Source organism: Bombyx mandarina, chromosome 02 (assembly GCF_030267445.1).
Source record: "Bombyx mandarina strain Sakado chromosome 02, ASM3026744v2".
NCBI lineage: Eukaryota > Metazoa > Arthropoda > Insecta > Lepidoptera > Bombycidae > Bombyx > Bombyx mandarina.
The window spans coordinates 3,212,950-3,229,292 of record NC_143209.1 but is presented as its reverse complement, the minus strand read 5'-3'; the positions used below and the strand labels follow the sequence as shown (position 1 = coordinate 3,229,292).

The 16,343-nt window shown below is 40.3% G+C and overlaps 1 protein-coding gene across 2 annotated transcripts in view; it reads right to left on the bottom strand.

Annotated features, from left to right (window-relative positions):
- Positions 1-6,521: 6,521 nt before the first annotated feature.
- LOC114242004 (uncharacterized) overlaps positions 6,522-16,343 on the bottom strand; it is a 53,747-nt gene continuing 43,925 nt past the window's right edge. The window contains exons 4-6 of one of the 2 annotated variants that reach the window (XM_089735198.1): positions 10,296-10,549; positions 8,220-8,387; positions 6,522-7,606 (exon numbers count right to left, since the gene is read on the bottom strand). In XM_089735198.1, the coding sequence (XP_089591324.1) occupies positions 7,374-7,606; positions 8,220-8,387; positions 10,296-10,549 (655 nt within the window). In that variant the 3' untranslated portion in view covers positions 6,522-7,373. The remainder of the gene's footprint in view (positions 7,607-8,219; positions 8,388-10,295; positions 10,550-16,343) is intronic. The other variant, XM_028173021.2, reaches the window with a different exon arrangement.

The following is a 16,343-nucleotide window of genomic DNA, read 5'->3' as shown; positions in this document are numbered from 1 at the left end:
TTCATATTCGTCATTTATTCTATATCCGTGTATCTTTTAAGCTTGTCTATTTCAAAATTAAAGTTTGTTAAGAATATCGTAATAATAATAAGAACGTCATAATTTTTCAAAAACACTAATAATTGCCTAGCTATCCTAGTAGCCTCGAGGGGTTATTCTAGATCAGTCTTTCTCAAAGTGGGCGATATCGCCCCCTTGGGGGCGTTTGAAACCTAGAGGGGGGCGTTAAGGGGCCCAGGAAAAAATGGGGGGCGTTGATGTGGGTTAGGGGGGCGCTGTAAAATTTGTAATTTCATTTACTTTATAGTATTTTAAATTATACTAAAATTAAAAATCACCTACTACACAATAACGAATAATTCGTTTATATTTCTACCCTGTATGATGTTATAAAAACTTAAAATAATTAACATAGATTTCGTAGGATAGCCCACACACCGTACGCAATCAAGTTGTAACAAGTTTCTGCGGAACATGATCGATGATAGTTAAAAAATTAGAGCAATTTTACCTTAATTACATTGCGCCAGAAATTATTTTAAACATTAGAAAAAAAAGTTACCATGCAGAGTTTTAAAATATTACACATACGTAAACTAACACAAATTGAGGTTTTCTTTACTTTCTTTCTTGTTTTAACATAAGGGCATTTTACAGCATTTTCCTAGCATTTTATAAGAAATTACTGATGTAAGAATCATAATTTTTATATAAAATGGAAATGCGTATATAATTATTGTTCAAAATTTATCTTAGATTATTATTTTTTACAATTTACCCATTACCGTCCAATGTCAAATAGTATAGTAAGCCTAAACAGCTCACTTATTGTAAACATTGTTTACTATTATAATTCTGTATAATAATAGGTTGGGGAAAAAGTTTCTTCGCATTTTTTAAGAAAATTCACAACATTTTTTAATATAGCTTATTCACATTTAAAAAAGTATGTGGGTACCATTTTGTTCGACAACTTTTTGCCATCTTGTAGGTAGGGACATGATCCCATTGCTATAGAAATTTTGGGGCTTCTGATCAAAATACCGCGACAATTGGTTTTGGCAGTCCTCTCCTGATATTAACTGCCTGACACTGCCTAAAGAATTCCGAAGAGACCGAAACAGGTAGAAATCTGAAGGTGCAAAGTCAGGACTATACGGCGGATGCATTAACACCTCCCAGCCAAGCTCTCTTAATTATTGCTGAGTGGCTAAAGATGTGTGAGGTCTAGCGTTATCGTGATGAAAAACCACACCCCTTCTGTTGATTAATTCCGGCCGCTTTCTCTCAACTTCTTGCTTTAACCTCATCAGTTGTTCGCAGTAGAGTTCAGACTCGATTGTCCTGCCTGGTAGTAACAGCTCATAATGTATAATGCCCTTCCAATCCCACCACACACACAGCATCACCTTGTTGCGAGTTATCCCGGGTTTCGCCAGTCTGTGAAGCCTGACCGGCCTTTGACCACAACCTTTCTCGTACGTTCTTGTCGTACGTGATCCACTTTTCATCACCAGTTATCAGCTTCTTCAAAAATGGTTCGGTTTCATTACGTCGTAATAAAGAATCACAAATGAGTACACGGTTCATTAGGTTTCTTTCAGTGAGCTTTTTTGTGTACCCAGTTTTTTTCAAATGCACCATAACTATTTTGTTGTCAATTCCCAGTTCTTCAGTTACGTCGTAACTACTGATATGCCGATCTTGCCCCACTTTTTCAAAAATGGCATCGATTTTATCCGTAATAGGGCGACCAGAGCGACGTGCTTTTTTGACATCAAAATTTCCGCATTGAAAACGCTTAAACCAAATTTGTGCTACTCTCACAGACACTGCACTAGGTCCATAAACATCGTCGCAATTTTTTTTCACGGCTTGCGTTGCTTTTTTGCCTTTTTTGTACCAAAATTTTAAAATGTATCGAATATCTTCATTAGATTCACTCATCTTGACAGTACGAAAAATAAATAAAAATCACACATCTTCCTAATTTTAATTTGCAATTATCTTCTTTCGAATTTAAACTTTTAATGATACCAAAACCAGCCAGATACAAATAGTATAGGCAAGGAGATTTTATTACAAGTTCATACATTTTTAAGCTATTGCATAGCTTTTATCGCGGGCCTTGAGCGCGGCGACCGAATCATGAAATTCCGTAACGAAAAAAACCTAACATCCTTCACTCCGCCTACCATGTAGCTCGCGTTCAACACATTCACACGTTACGCTTGTGTAGTGTTTGTGAATAAGCGCATGGCGTGACGTCACACTGCATGCGCATCATGAAAAGTCTACCCATCTCTCTCTCGCGCGGTTTAGCTTATGAGTGTGAAGGGGACAGTTAAGGTTTTGCCTTTATTAAGGTTTAATATAGCGTGGTCTTGTGTCATTATTGTTTTAATATTAAATTGTCATTGTCTAATTATAATGTCATAAGTTGATAAAAAATGCTATGCAATAGCTTTACCGCCGCAGTTCCCGAGTGCCACACGTTTTTTTTTTTTTGTCAGGAGGAAATCGCCGGACTTCCGCCCTTCACTGGGGATGGAGGGCGGGGCATGTAGGAGTCGAACCGACTAAAACCTCCCGTCGCTCAACAACCAGCATCCAAAACTTGCATGAGACAGAGCTCATGAAAAGGCAAAGGGGGAAAGTGAAGCGCTTAGTGCGGAGCACATCTATCCGATCACCCTCCCCCTCAGGACGCCGGACTGGCGGTCGTTGGCGCCACGACCACCAGCCCTCTCGGTTGGCAGGCTGTCCACAGCCCGCCTAGATGGCGCCGGTTAGAATGGTCTATCCTACGGAATACCCCGCTGGGTCAGAACCACCGTGGGTTGAGGATAGCCGGCCTTCCATCACCCGGATCCTCATGCGTAAAACGTGTGCAGAGCAGCTTGCACGTCGTCTTCTTAGGCCCCCTTCGCCGGTCCCCAGGCCGACATGTGAGGGAGACCCGAAACACTTAGAGGGCCAGGGCTTGGGCGAGATCCGCCTCCCTGGACCCCGCTCGACGGCGGCGGGCCTGTGCAACTCTCACGCGCCCCGCCGCCTCCTTTTGCGAGATGGTGCACTCGCAGAAGTCGAGCATCGCCTTCCACGACTCGTCGTCACCGAGCATCGATGCCAGAACACTCGGCAACGACAAGTCGTTTCCTATTTTTGTGACGAGGACACGCCGCCACCCCTCCCATGCGGGGCAGGCGACAAGCGTATGTTCTGCCGTGTCCAAGTCGCAACCACAATGGTGGCACTCTGCCGTCGGCTCGGCTCCGATCCGGTGCAGGAACTCACCGAAGCAACCATGCCCAGTGAGTACCTGCGTGAGCCGGAAAGTGAGGCATCCTCTGTCACGATTCACCCAATTCACTAGAACCGGGCGAATCGCCTCGACGGTCCTACGACCAGTCGAAGGATCGGCCAGCCGCCTGGACCATGACTCCAGCACGGACCGCCGAGATTGGGCCCTCCGCGCTCTGACCACACTTGGGCTGGTACGCGCCACGCCCCGGGCACGAAAGTTAGCCCGCCACTGATAGTCAGCGGCGAGCGCCTCCGCCTCCAGAACTCAAGGCGGCGTCCCAGCCAGTACACGCGCCGCCTGGAAAGAAATGGTGCGATAACCACGGATGATCCTGACCGCGATGGTGCGTTGCGGCCGTTGCAGGAACTTCGCTACCCCCACGGCCAGTGACTGGCTCCATACGGGCGCCTCGTATAAGGCCATTAACCGCACCACCCCCGTATAGAGACGGCGCGTCACCTGGTCAGGCCCCCCGATGTTGGGAAGAAGCCGGCTTAACGCGCCGGCCCCCCCCAACAAACGAGGGACCAGGTTCTGAAAGTGAACACGAATGGTCCAACGACTGTCCAGAATGAGGCCGAGGTACTTCAACTACACCCCGACCCGATACGGACGCCTCCAACCACGATATGGGCATCAACAGGTGGCACTCTCCGGGGCCTGTGGAACCACATGGCCTCGGATTTACTGAGTGTCACGTCGAGGCCCAATCTGTCCTCCAAGTAGGAAGTCACCAGTCGGCGAAGGTAGGGGGGCACTCCATGTCTTATCAGGGGATTTTTTTTAAATAAAAGAACACCTATTGCGGCATAACTATAATAGTTAGACATATGCTGTCGCGACACTTTTTGTGAATAAAAATTTTTTTTACAAAGTCGTAGTACATTATTTTATTCTATCATCAATAGTTTTCGTAGGGCACGCGACCTAAAGAATATTTTAAGTATTTTTTTTTTACACCTTGGGTTAAATTATTGGAGTTTTAATAAGGATACCTAATTTTTTTCAAAAATGATTATAGCCTATGTCACTCGGGAATAGTGAAGCTTCCAAACAGTGAAAGAATTTTTCAAATCGGTTCAGTAGTTTCGGAGCCTATTGAATACAAACAAACAAACAAATCTTTCCTCTTTATAATATTAGTATAGATATTAATTATTATAAATAATAAAACGCTGACTTAGGCGGCGGTTTTTATTTGAACCAGTTCTAAATTATAAACTAAAATTCTATGAAAAATTACCCATATTTATCTATAATACGAAATGATATTAATTTATTTTTCGTAGTTTCCTTCCTTCTTGCGTCGATAATCCTCAGTGCTGAGGGTCGTGGCTTCCTCTAATAAGTTTCTCTTGCATCATCTTGCCCCATTCCTGCCTGTCCTCGGCTGTGCGGATAGCAACGTCGACTGAGGTATTGAGAGTGGAGCGTATTTGGTCCGACCAGCGCATTGGATTTCTGCCTCTGTGCCTTCTTCCGCATACCTTGCCTGTTACCAGCAGCTTTTCCAGATTGTCACCTCTCTTCCTGGCGATTTGTCCAAAGATCTCGAAACTCCTCCGCGCGCATGTAGTGCTGAGGCGCATTGGAATCTTGAGCTCGGTAAGAATGGATTCGTTGGTTCTGTGTTCTGTCCAACGAATCCCGAGCATTTTCCTCCAGCACCACATCTCAAACGCGTCGATGCGTTGGCGGTCGGCTTTCTTGAGGGTCCAAGTCTCTGCGCCGTAGAGAAAAATGGAAAAGACGAGGGAGGTGACGAGCTGCTTTTTGGTATTCCTCGAGATGTTTCTGTGTGCCCAAACCAGTCCATTTGGGACATAGCTCTCTTTGCCATACTGATTCGCCTTCTGAGGTCTTTTTCGGAGGATCCATTTACTAGCTATGGCGGAGCCCAGATAAATAAAATCCTCTACGACTTCCAGGTTTAGCTTATTCGTAGTTTAATAAGTTATTATTATTAGTAGTATTATTTACTAGTCGAAATATAAATTTTTAATTATCTTATGATGAGAATCTTATATTAATAAGAAAGATATTCAACAAAAATAATTTCGTTCTAATAAATTAGCATAGTAATAGTACAGTGAACTAGCAATTTATTTTGGTAATTCTGAATTTAAACAAACATATTGATGAGAAGAATACATTTTTACTTTGCAAATTTGGAAATACACGCTCTGTAGCAATGTACGGACATATAATAATATGAAGAAACAATAACAGCATCTACAAATACATATGTACTACGTGGTACTACATTTACTACAATGAATACAACATTTATTTATTAAATTAATGAAATTGTGGTTTTAAAGTTTTAGGGGTGTATAAAAAATGGGGGGCGCTGAAAAATGATTGATTTTGAAAGGGGGCGGTAAAAGAAATAAGTTTGATAATCACTGTTCTAGATTCATCGAACTAGTAGATGAGCTCACGGGGCTCAGACCAAGAGTGTTGCTAACACTTTAATTTACTCGTCGAGCCCTTCGTCGCAAGCGACGGGTTCGGCGAGGACGGTGACCGGTGCTTGAGGTACCTAAAAGCACCGTTAGTGGATCGGGAGGATCTGTAATGACGTGTTTAGGGCGACGTCGACTGTTTACCATTTGGTCCGCCGGATCGGGTATGTAGTTACCGACGGCCACGATGAGAGGATTCTCGTGTCGTGCCCCTTTATCGAAATGGGTCTAACGGACACGAATTTCCCGCGTCACTGCTGTAGTCTCGAATCGCTTATTATCTGTCTCGCTCGCACGCGGACCATTGAACGCATGCTATCCCCTTCGCTATTTGGAAACATTTGTATGTCCTCAAAGCGTGACGTTTCAGAGTCTGAGATCAATAGATTCTGCGAAGCACGGCTCTTGCTAGGGTTCGTGTTAGCAACATCGTCAGTTTTGAGCCCCGTGAGCTCACCTACTAGCCCGGCCACGCAGATATGATCTAAAAAAATAAGTGTCCGTTGTACATTTTATTTGTAATACAATGCGCGTTGGAGTCGTTACGCCATTAACATGGTCTTCAACTGACGGATGTAAAAATAAAACAATTCTATAAAACAATAAATATGAATTTATTAAAATAAAAATTTCAAGTACTTAAATTTAATTATAAAAATACGAAGAAAAAAAACGGGAGGTAATAAATTAGAATTCTTAAATTAATTACGAGCTTTTTTTTTGTTGTTTAAATAATTAATTTATTTACATTTTTATTTTATTTTATTGGTAAAAGCTTATAAATAATGTTATGTGTATTCACAAATGTACGTATGAACTATTTACAAAATATGAGGGTACTTTAGTTTTTATAGAGTGTTCGTTATGCAATTTATCTCTCGATAGACTTTCCACTAGTGGGAGGTGGTATTGTAGGGTACCACGACAGTGTACCACCGTGCTGCCTATTTGTGGTTTAAAGGATTAAGTAATAATACAATGCTATTGTACTTTCGACTCAAGTCGCATTATCGTGGTGATGTCTATGGGCCCAAGATACCACTTTATGCCAGATGGTACATCGATTAACTAAATAAATAAATTGTAAGCTCAAAAGCCGTGAGGCCAGCAACGGACATGCTAGTTAATTATTAATAAACTTTTTGATTAACAATAAAAGTCTGGAATGGTCCATTAAGCGGAACTCTACTGACTCAAATGTAACACAGAACGCGAGAGCTACGCCTCGTTCTGTCCCTTTCATGCACGGTGCTCTGCAAACGCGTTCGAAAGAGACAGAACACGCCTTCTTAATTCCACGCGTCACGAGTATCCAAAATTCGACTGTTATAAATAATAGCACTTAATACTCGATGTGCGCGTCTAATCCTTAAGCTTTGTCTCGTTCACTCGTTATGAAAACTTGATAGGCGAAAACGGGACGGAAGATTCGAATACAAAACTTGAAGTACGTTTTTCTATACATTCCATTAGTTGCCGGTCATTCCGAAACTGTTTTCTATCTCTCTCACACATACCTCAGATATGTAAAGTCGAAAAGAAACATAGAATGATTTTGGGCAACGTATTTTAAAAGTTTGAGGGGTCTTTGCTTAAGACTGCTATGATAAGGTGGTGGCGTGTGAGATCCAGTCGACTGTATGTGCGACCCGATGGTAGATCCCGGGCTGACCCCGACTGGCGCACGAGTAGCCCGCGGACACAACCCCGATGAGGTACCAGCGTCCCCCGCGTTCCAGCATCAGCGGCCCCCCGCTGTCCCCCTGACAGCTGTCCTTGCCTCCCCCCCGGTAACCGGCGCAGAGCATCTCCGGGTATATCACTACGTTTATACCTGGTAACAGAACGGAAATTTGAATGAAAATTAAACAAACATTACATAGATCGTCTGAAGGAGCTTTGTCACATATGACGTCATTTGGGGCCAAGCAAACGAAAATCTAAAATTATAGCATTAATAATACACATTTTGTGATTGGTGTTTTTTAGCGATTTAATATGATACTTAAGATAATATTTCATTAAAAATGTGTTTGAATCGTTTGTTTGGATTAGGAGAAACGCATCCGGCACCCAAATAAAACAGTATACATTCTCAATATAAACTATACAAAATTTCATTAATTCTTTTTTTTTATTGCCCTTGTAGGCAGATTAGCACACGGCCCACCTGATGGTGAATTTTTACCGTCGCCCATGGACTTCAGCAATGCCAGCGGCAGAGCCAAGCCGCTGCCTACTTTTTTTTTCATTATATCTGGTCCTGGTATTCCTGGTCTAAATCAGAATTTGGTCTCATATTTCAAAGTATGTGGTGGCATTCACCCTGGTCCCGTACTGCCTTTTAAATAGACAGACAGACCGTTTTCACTGTAGGATCCAATATCCAGATAAAGCTGAACTATTCTTACAGTGTTAGTGGAATTTTAACTTAAAAAAAAGCTCACCATTAGCTCTGTGCCATCTCTCGCAGACTCTATTGTCCAAAACCGGTACATCAACGGCCTGGAGCGTCCGAGGCCTGAGCCTGGAGCCAGGACTGAGGGCACCCCAGCCTGCTGCCCAGCCGTACTGGCCGAGGAAATCTGATCCTCGTTCCGGAAGACAGATTGGGGCTGAAAAGAGCAAAGTTGTTTTATGTGATGTATAATGCATTTTGATCACGTCGTTCATAAATAATTGGATTAGAATAAAAAATAGTTTTCCTAATTTATCCAAGGTCCTATTGGGACTTATACATATAAATGAAACTGATTGCGACCTTTGGATGGAGAAGATTGAGAAGAGAGAAGAGCTTATTGAGGCGTAGTTTCAAATTAAGTCTTCTTCTATTTCAAAGGCCTTCAGCACAATATATCTCCCAAACGCCGTTACTATCCCGCCATCCACCACCGCAACAAAGATCATCCATACTATTCGGAATCACCGCGTTCATCGACAGATGTTTCCACATAATTTCTGTGCTATGTACTATGCGTCTCTGGAATGAATTCCCCACTTCGCTGTTCCCCGAGCGCTATGACATTCCCTTCTTCAAAAGAGGTTTGAAGTGGACCCTCAGCAGTAAGCAGCGGCTTGGCTGAGCCCCTGGTACTGCTAAAGTCCAAGTACGACAGAGACTACTTACCCTAAACTCTGCCTACAAAGACAATAAAAAAAAGAAAATTTTAATAGCCGTGGGTCAATTACAAAACCACATACAATGACGACAAATAAACAACAAGGAATGTTAATATAAATTAAGTAGCAATTTAAAGATGCGGGCTAATTAACGGACGCTATTGCAATGAGCACGGTATGGAATAATCACGAATGTTAAGCGTGACACGGTTGCGCAATCTCGCATGACTGTCATACTTATTACCAACAATGATTTGAACCAGCGGATTATGCAAATATAAGCAGCTGTTGCTGCAACTCAAAAGAACGTGCATACCATACAAGTTGCTGAAATGTAGATACTGAGGTGGATGTGGGATTTAACTAAACTTTATAAAATCCGCAACCAGTAAGTGCGAGGGAACCTCGTGACATCCCCGACAAGATGCAGGAGAGTCGGCTGAGATGGTATGGTCACGTAAAAAGGAAGCCACCAGACTACGGTGGAAAATTGGCAATGCGGCTCCTTCTCTCCAGTCCAAAACCTAGAGGAAAACTCAAGACAAGGTGGAAAGATGTAGTGCTGAAGGATAAGAGAGAATGCAATGTTTCTGGCGGTGTTATCGAAGATAGAGCGAAGTGGAGGAGAAAATTAGGGAAAACTGACCACCGCCATCTCGGAAGAGAGAGAAAGAGAGGACATCAATTTTGCTACACGAGTCAGGGGCAGACTGGGCCCAGGATACAATTAAGGCTTCTTCGTCTGCAATCATGTTCTTGTTCAACGGAGCCGCGTCCTCTGTTTTGTCAAAAGCTCCATGGTCTCTGAAGATTTCTTCTTCTTGTCCTGGTCCCACAACGTGTGGGGTTGATTTCAGCATGTTCTCTCATCATGCTGTATTCGGATTTAGCTTGAGTTGTCTGACGTCAATCCTCTACGGACTATATCACCAGTGGAATATCCACTGCAACACGCCAAATGCAGGGAGCTTTTCCCGTTTCATCTTTCGGTGATTCTTTTACTTAATCCGTTTTTGATTTTACGATTCCCATTGTATTATTATAAAAAATCGCCCTTAAAATTTAGATATTCAAATGCCAAAATGAGAAAAATATCAAGTAGCTAATGGATCATAAGAGTAAGGATAAATGCGATCGATTTATGTATTTACTAGCAACCCGCCCTCGCTTCGCTTCGGAAACAGTAATTTGTTATTGATTTCTTCACTATTTAATGGATGTTATTATGCATATAAACCTTTCTCTTCAATCACTCTATCTATTAAAAAAAACCTCATCAAAATCCGCTGCGTAGTTTTAAAGATTTAAGCATACATAAGGACAGAGAAAGCGACTTTGTTTTATACTATGTAGTGATGCCAAGTTCGTATGTTTGTTGAAGTGAGATAACAATTAGTACTTACATATATGGGGCATGTACTGAACGTTTCTGTCCAGGGTCAGAACCGCCACGTCGAATCTGTCGGCTTGCGGTGTGAACTTGAAGAGCGGGTGCACTTTTATGGCCCGCACTCCGAACGTGTAGGCGGGGAAGGGCTCCGACGCCGAGTTTATGACGTAGTCTCCAAGCGTGACCCTCACGTGGCGGGGCTGGGCTCTAGCCACACAGTGACCAGCCGTCACGACGTGACGACGTGAAATCAAAGAACCGCCACATCTGGAATTGAAAAGGTTGTTTGAAGTTTCCGATTTGCAACGGACCATGGAATATCGCAGATCAATCAAGACTTAAGTCTATAAGCGCAGGATAATTCAGGAGAAAGTTATTAGGGGAAACCAAGACCCTCGGCATTAAGGATTATCGACGCAAGGAAGCGGATAATCCTATACATAAGAAAACGAAATGGTCCCTTGGCTGAACTTGAATTTGTCTTGAAATTCGAATTTTAAATTATAAGACACTATACTAGTTTTACTTATCGATCAATGAGACGATGCCCGAATCAAAATCTCGTATGCAGACATTTTTTTCAAGGTAACAACTACTCTGCAAATTTACACTGAACAACTTCACGACGAAGGAATTATGGAATAACAATGCAAAGCTCACATTTTGGATACCGCACGGGCCTTACTGTCCAGTCTATTTCTGCCGCGAAGCTTTCAAACGTAGTTGTTTTGACAGAGAGATAACCGCTGCCAGACTTTGACCAACTCTCAAGCCGTGTGGCAGTATTTACTGCTCCTACGAGCTACGGTAGGAATTTAGCGCCAGATGCACTACAAGATTATCCAAACTCAAGGCGTTAGAGTTTCAGCCTGTAGTAAGCCTCACGCCAAATTCCTATAATCTGGGATAAGGCCAAAAAGAAGAAGCACTTTAAGGTCATTTACCCAACAAAAATATTTCATAGTTTTGGATATAGCCAAGAACGAAATAAAATGTTTTTTTTTATATATTTTTATTACTTAGATGGGTGGACGAGCCCACCTGGTGTTAAGTGGTTACTGGAGCCCATAGACATATACAACGTAAATGTGCCACCCACCTTGAGATATAAGTTCTAAGGACTCACAAGAGGTCCTACTACTAAAACGTGATAGTAGAGAAATCAAATGCCCAAGAAACCGAACATTTCCACAGAGCTTGCGAGGCCACACGCCGTGCAAACGAGAAATTTAATAGATACAAGAATTATGATTATTATGACATGCTGGTGAAACACAAAACAATGGTTATATTGCGTCTAACATCGCGTGGGCTCTCGCGTGTAAAGGGCCAAGATCGGAGACGCTTTCTAGGGTTCCGTGCTCACAGATATTGCATTATTTGAACTATTGACTAACATTAGATCCCACAAAATTCTTTTTTTTCAGGAAAGATATACGGAATAGTCGTTTTTCCGCAGCTAAATAATGCCAGCTAAAAAATACTTTGTTTTTATCACGTCACCGAAGCAGAGTGTATCAGCAACTGACTATAGATCGTTCTTATTCACCCACAGTGTGTTTCAAAAGTTTTTTTTTTTTATAGTTACAACGGCTGCCCCACCCTTCAAGCCGAAACGCATTACTGCTTCACGGCAGAAATAGGCGAGGTGGTGGTACTTACCCGTGCGGACTCACAAGAGGTCCTACCACCAGTAAAGACAAGTCATCCTTAAAATAACCTTTATAAAAGAGCCCTTGGCTATCCGACTTGGCAGTTACAATTTCATTGCCGTTGTTAATGAGTGACTGTTTTTAATTTAAATGCGTTATCGGAATTTATACTCCAACGAACCCGGTCATCTGGTATTAATGGTGGTCGGAGCCTACATCAACACAAGATAAATCTCTGCACCATAGTTAATTCAAGGTAGAAGCTGTATTTAAAAAAATGTGGTATCTACCAAGTGGTACAAAAAAAATATTTTAGTATATCAACATACATAATATTATATGCATGGGATATTTATCACTACAAGACATATTTTAATATAAATGAACGGGGTGGCTACTCATATACCGGCTAACGCTTCAGACACTCTTGCCAAATAGAACCACGATTGAACAAAATTCCGATACCACCAAAAATAATGTTATTTATTCTTTATATTCTATCGACGGAACCCTTTTGTCTTTGATAACCAAACAGTTTTTTTTTTGATACGATAAAATAACAATCATATAACAATAAAGAGCTGCTCCATATAATATATATTTACTACTAATATTCAAATCTCAGTAAATTTTTATATTTTCTAGAATTTCTGTAAATTAAACGGCTGTCTGGAAGAGATCGCTTTTAGCGATAAGACCGCCTATTGTACAAATGTATGTGCTTTTTCTGATTGTTTTTTGAATGTAAATTGTGTTTTGGTGTGCAATAAAGTGTATTTTCTCTCTCTCTCTAAAGGCCGGCCGTGGAGCGCTTGACGGCTTTGCAGTAGGAATAGATAAGATGGACTTAACTCGCTCTCTCCACTACTAAGTACTATACTCTATTACAATTACGAAGTCCCTTTTTGACACTTAGAACGTAACTCTACACGTTTCACATAATTTGAAAAAATAATAATTTTTTTTTTGTTCATGGTCGTAAACATAATTTAAAATAAATAATCGTTTAAAAAAACTAACAAAATACGCTTTCATAGAAAATCCAACAAAAAAATAGAAAATAAATTTTAATAAATTTGAATTAAAAATAGTGTAAGAAAAAATGATTTTATTGAAACAAAAGCGTGGGGTGCTTTTCAGGATATTATCAAAATAACCCTTCTACTCATATCTGTTCGTACAATATTTATAACTACTGATGCCATGCACCACACACTTTTTTACAATAAAATCATTTTTTGGATTTTCTATAGAAGCGTATTTTGTTAGTTTTTTTAAACTATTATTTATTTTTAATTTTTTAGTTGAATTTCAATTATTTTTTTAAATATTGAATTGTCATCAATCCTTAATAAGTATACCAAATTTTGAGAGTTAATCCGACGTTTTGAAGGCGGTCATCATCATGTTCAAAGATTCCATTACAAACATACATACGTCTGAAGCTAATAAAAGCGTATTAAAATAGACAATCAATCGTGAATAATTGAATATGCAATTTAGAAAAGGTCACATCTCTGAAAATGTAAAATGTTCAGGAAATGAAAAAAAAAAAAACTGACCTTATTTTCTAAAGCAGTGTAAAATTTAAAATATTAACTTTTGAGATATATTTTAGTGTTAATTAGGAATTGAAAATTACTGGAATTATTATAAAACGGGTGTAGGTAAGCCTCAAAACTACACGTATATGGAAAAACGTATTTGACAAAATATGCGACATGTGCCCATTTTCGAAATCGCATATTCAATTATACAATTAATTCACACATACACACAATAAGAATATAATAATAACATCTGTCTCATGGGACTTTGTAATTGGAATAGGGTATAATCTTTGTATTATTACTAGTTACTCCTTCGTCGTGTAAGTCATAGTGTTTTTTGAGTATTTAGCGCCAGCCCAGCCAGAAGTGGTGGGATTTGCCTAACAACTGCCCGGGCGTTTCCTGCCTATTTCTGCCGTGAAGCAGTTAGGGCAGCCGTTGTAACTATACTCAGATCTTAGAACTTATATCTCAAGGTGGATGGCGCATTTACGTTGTAGATGTCTATGGGCTCCAGTAACCACTTAACACCGGGTGGGCTGTGAGCTCGTCCACCCATTTAAGCAATAAAAAATAAACCTAATAATTGAGGAGAAGCTGCTTCGTCAATGCGCTTACTACTGGATCGAAATGGCCACCCGCTGAGAAGATCCGGCGAGAAACTCAACGGCCTGATGTTACGGGTGACCTTAGTCTTAATGAGTCGCGGTATTTCATGAAAGAACACGGAACGCCTCACACCGGACGACCTCCCAGACCATACCAGACTCCCGAACGTCTCCAAAACTTGTGTTATTGTTGTTGTAGTCCTAGGGTACCTCGCTGGTACGTAGGGCCCTCACAAGTTGTCTCCCCTAGACCTTTTAGACCTTTTTTACTGGTGGTAGGACGTCTTGTGAGTCCGCACGGGTAGGTATCACCACCCTGCCTATTTCTGCCGTGAAGCAGTAATGCGTTTCGGTTTGAAGGGTGGGGCAGTCGATGTACTGTAAAAACGGAGACCTTAGAACTATTATCTCAAGGTAGGTGGCGGCATTTAGGTTGTAGATGTTAGTGGGCTCTGGTGACCACTTAACGTCACAAGTGGGCCGTGAGCTCGTCCACCCATCTAAGCAATAAAAATAAAATAAAAAAGACACTTAACTAATATTATTTTGTTAATAAAACTTACCGTTCTCTTGATCGATCAAAAATTATTTATGTTAATTTTGTTAATCAAATCAATAATATGAATAAGAGGAATGTGCGAAAAAGTTTAAAATAAAATGAGAAAAATATTAAATACACAAGTTGAAGGAATAGAAAGATATATTGTTTGTTGTATGTATAAACAGACGCGAAGATTTAACGCGAAAAGTGTATAATATATATAGTGTCGATTCTGTACAATATTAAACTCTGTACAATATATTATTATATCAAGGGGGTGAAAGCCTCTTTGGTTTAAGCGACATTTTTACAACATTACAGGAGAATTATAAAATTTACTGGTGGTAGGACCTCTTGTGAGTGCGCACGGGTAGGTACCACCGCCCCGCCTATTTCTGCCGTGAAGCAGTATTGCGTTTCGGTTTGAAGGGCGGAGCAGCCGTTGTAACTATACATGAGACCTTAGAGCTTATATCTCAAGGTGGGTGGCGCATTTACGTTTTAGATGTCTATAGGCTCCAGTAACCACTTAACACTAGGTGGGTTGTGAGCTCGTCCACCTATCTAAGCAATAAAAAAAATTGGAAGAAATACCATAACAAAGAAAATTCTTTGGCTATCTGAATAGAGTAAGCTTAATTTAAGTTCAATTAAAAACATCGAACTGTTGATGCTTATCTGTACATGTAAATAAAATTGGAGTGTCTGTTTGTAACATTGAAATAACCGCATTTTTACAACATGCATATGAATGCATACGGTACTTACACACACCAAAATAACATTTTTTTTCAATTTTTGTCTATCTGTCTGTTTGTTCCGGCTAATCTCTGGAACGGCTGGATCGATTTTGACTAGACTTTCACTGATAGGTAGCTGATGATATAAGCAGTAGCTTAGGCTACTTTTTTTTAGACTAGCTTCGCCCTGCGACGTCACATCGCGGGACTCAGCTATCAATAATAAAATTTAATGTATTGGGAAGTACCAAATAAAACGCACCTTTAATTACAAATATAAATGTCGCTTATAAAGCGAAATGTCGCTTGAATCAAATAGTATTTCACCCCTCGATATAATATATGTATATACATATGTACCTCAAATGGCTATCAATTTGGAAGTAAACACCGGTTAACCTCTAAACAATAACATGCTCTACACTACGCTATTGATAACATCACGACTGACTTCATTACAAGTGAAACTTCTTTGGCCTTCGATGGGAGAGTGATCGAACAACAATTAGGAAGCAATCCGCAATGTTTGAAATGATTCAATCGTTAATTTTATGAAATTTTTATTAATCAATATTTTTTAATAATTAAATTAATTTTATAATCATTTGGCACTAGAACTAGATGTTAGTTGTGATTGCCTTTAATTAAGTGAGCTCATGTCATGTTTTGATATTTTTGTACCCTATGTTTAAGCCAGTGTTTCATTTGTTGGTGATCCATTAAATAAATAAATAAATCAGGCAAAGACAAAACAGTTATTTATTTATTTAGTCTACTTATTATACTACTAGTATACGGTCTACTTACTATACTACCTAGTATACGTATAAGTTAAATACTATTAAGTATTCTGTGCTGTTGCGAACCGTATTGTTTTTTGCTTTACTAACTTTTGAAAGCCTAGTTAATCAATGGAATAAGAAGAATATATATTTTTAATTGCACTTTGAAAGTCATTCGTGAACACTTG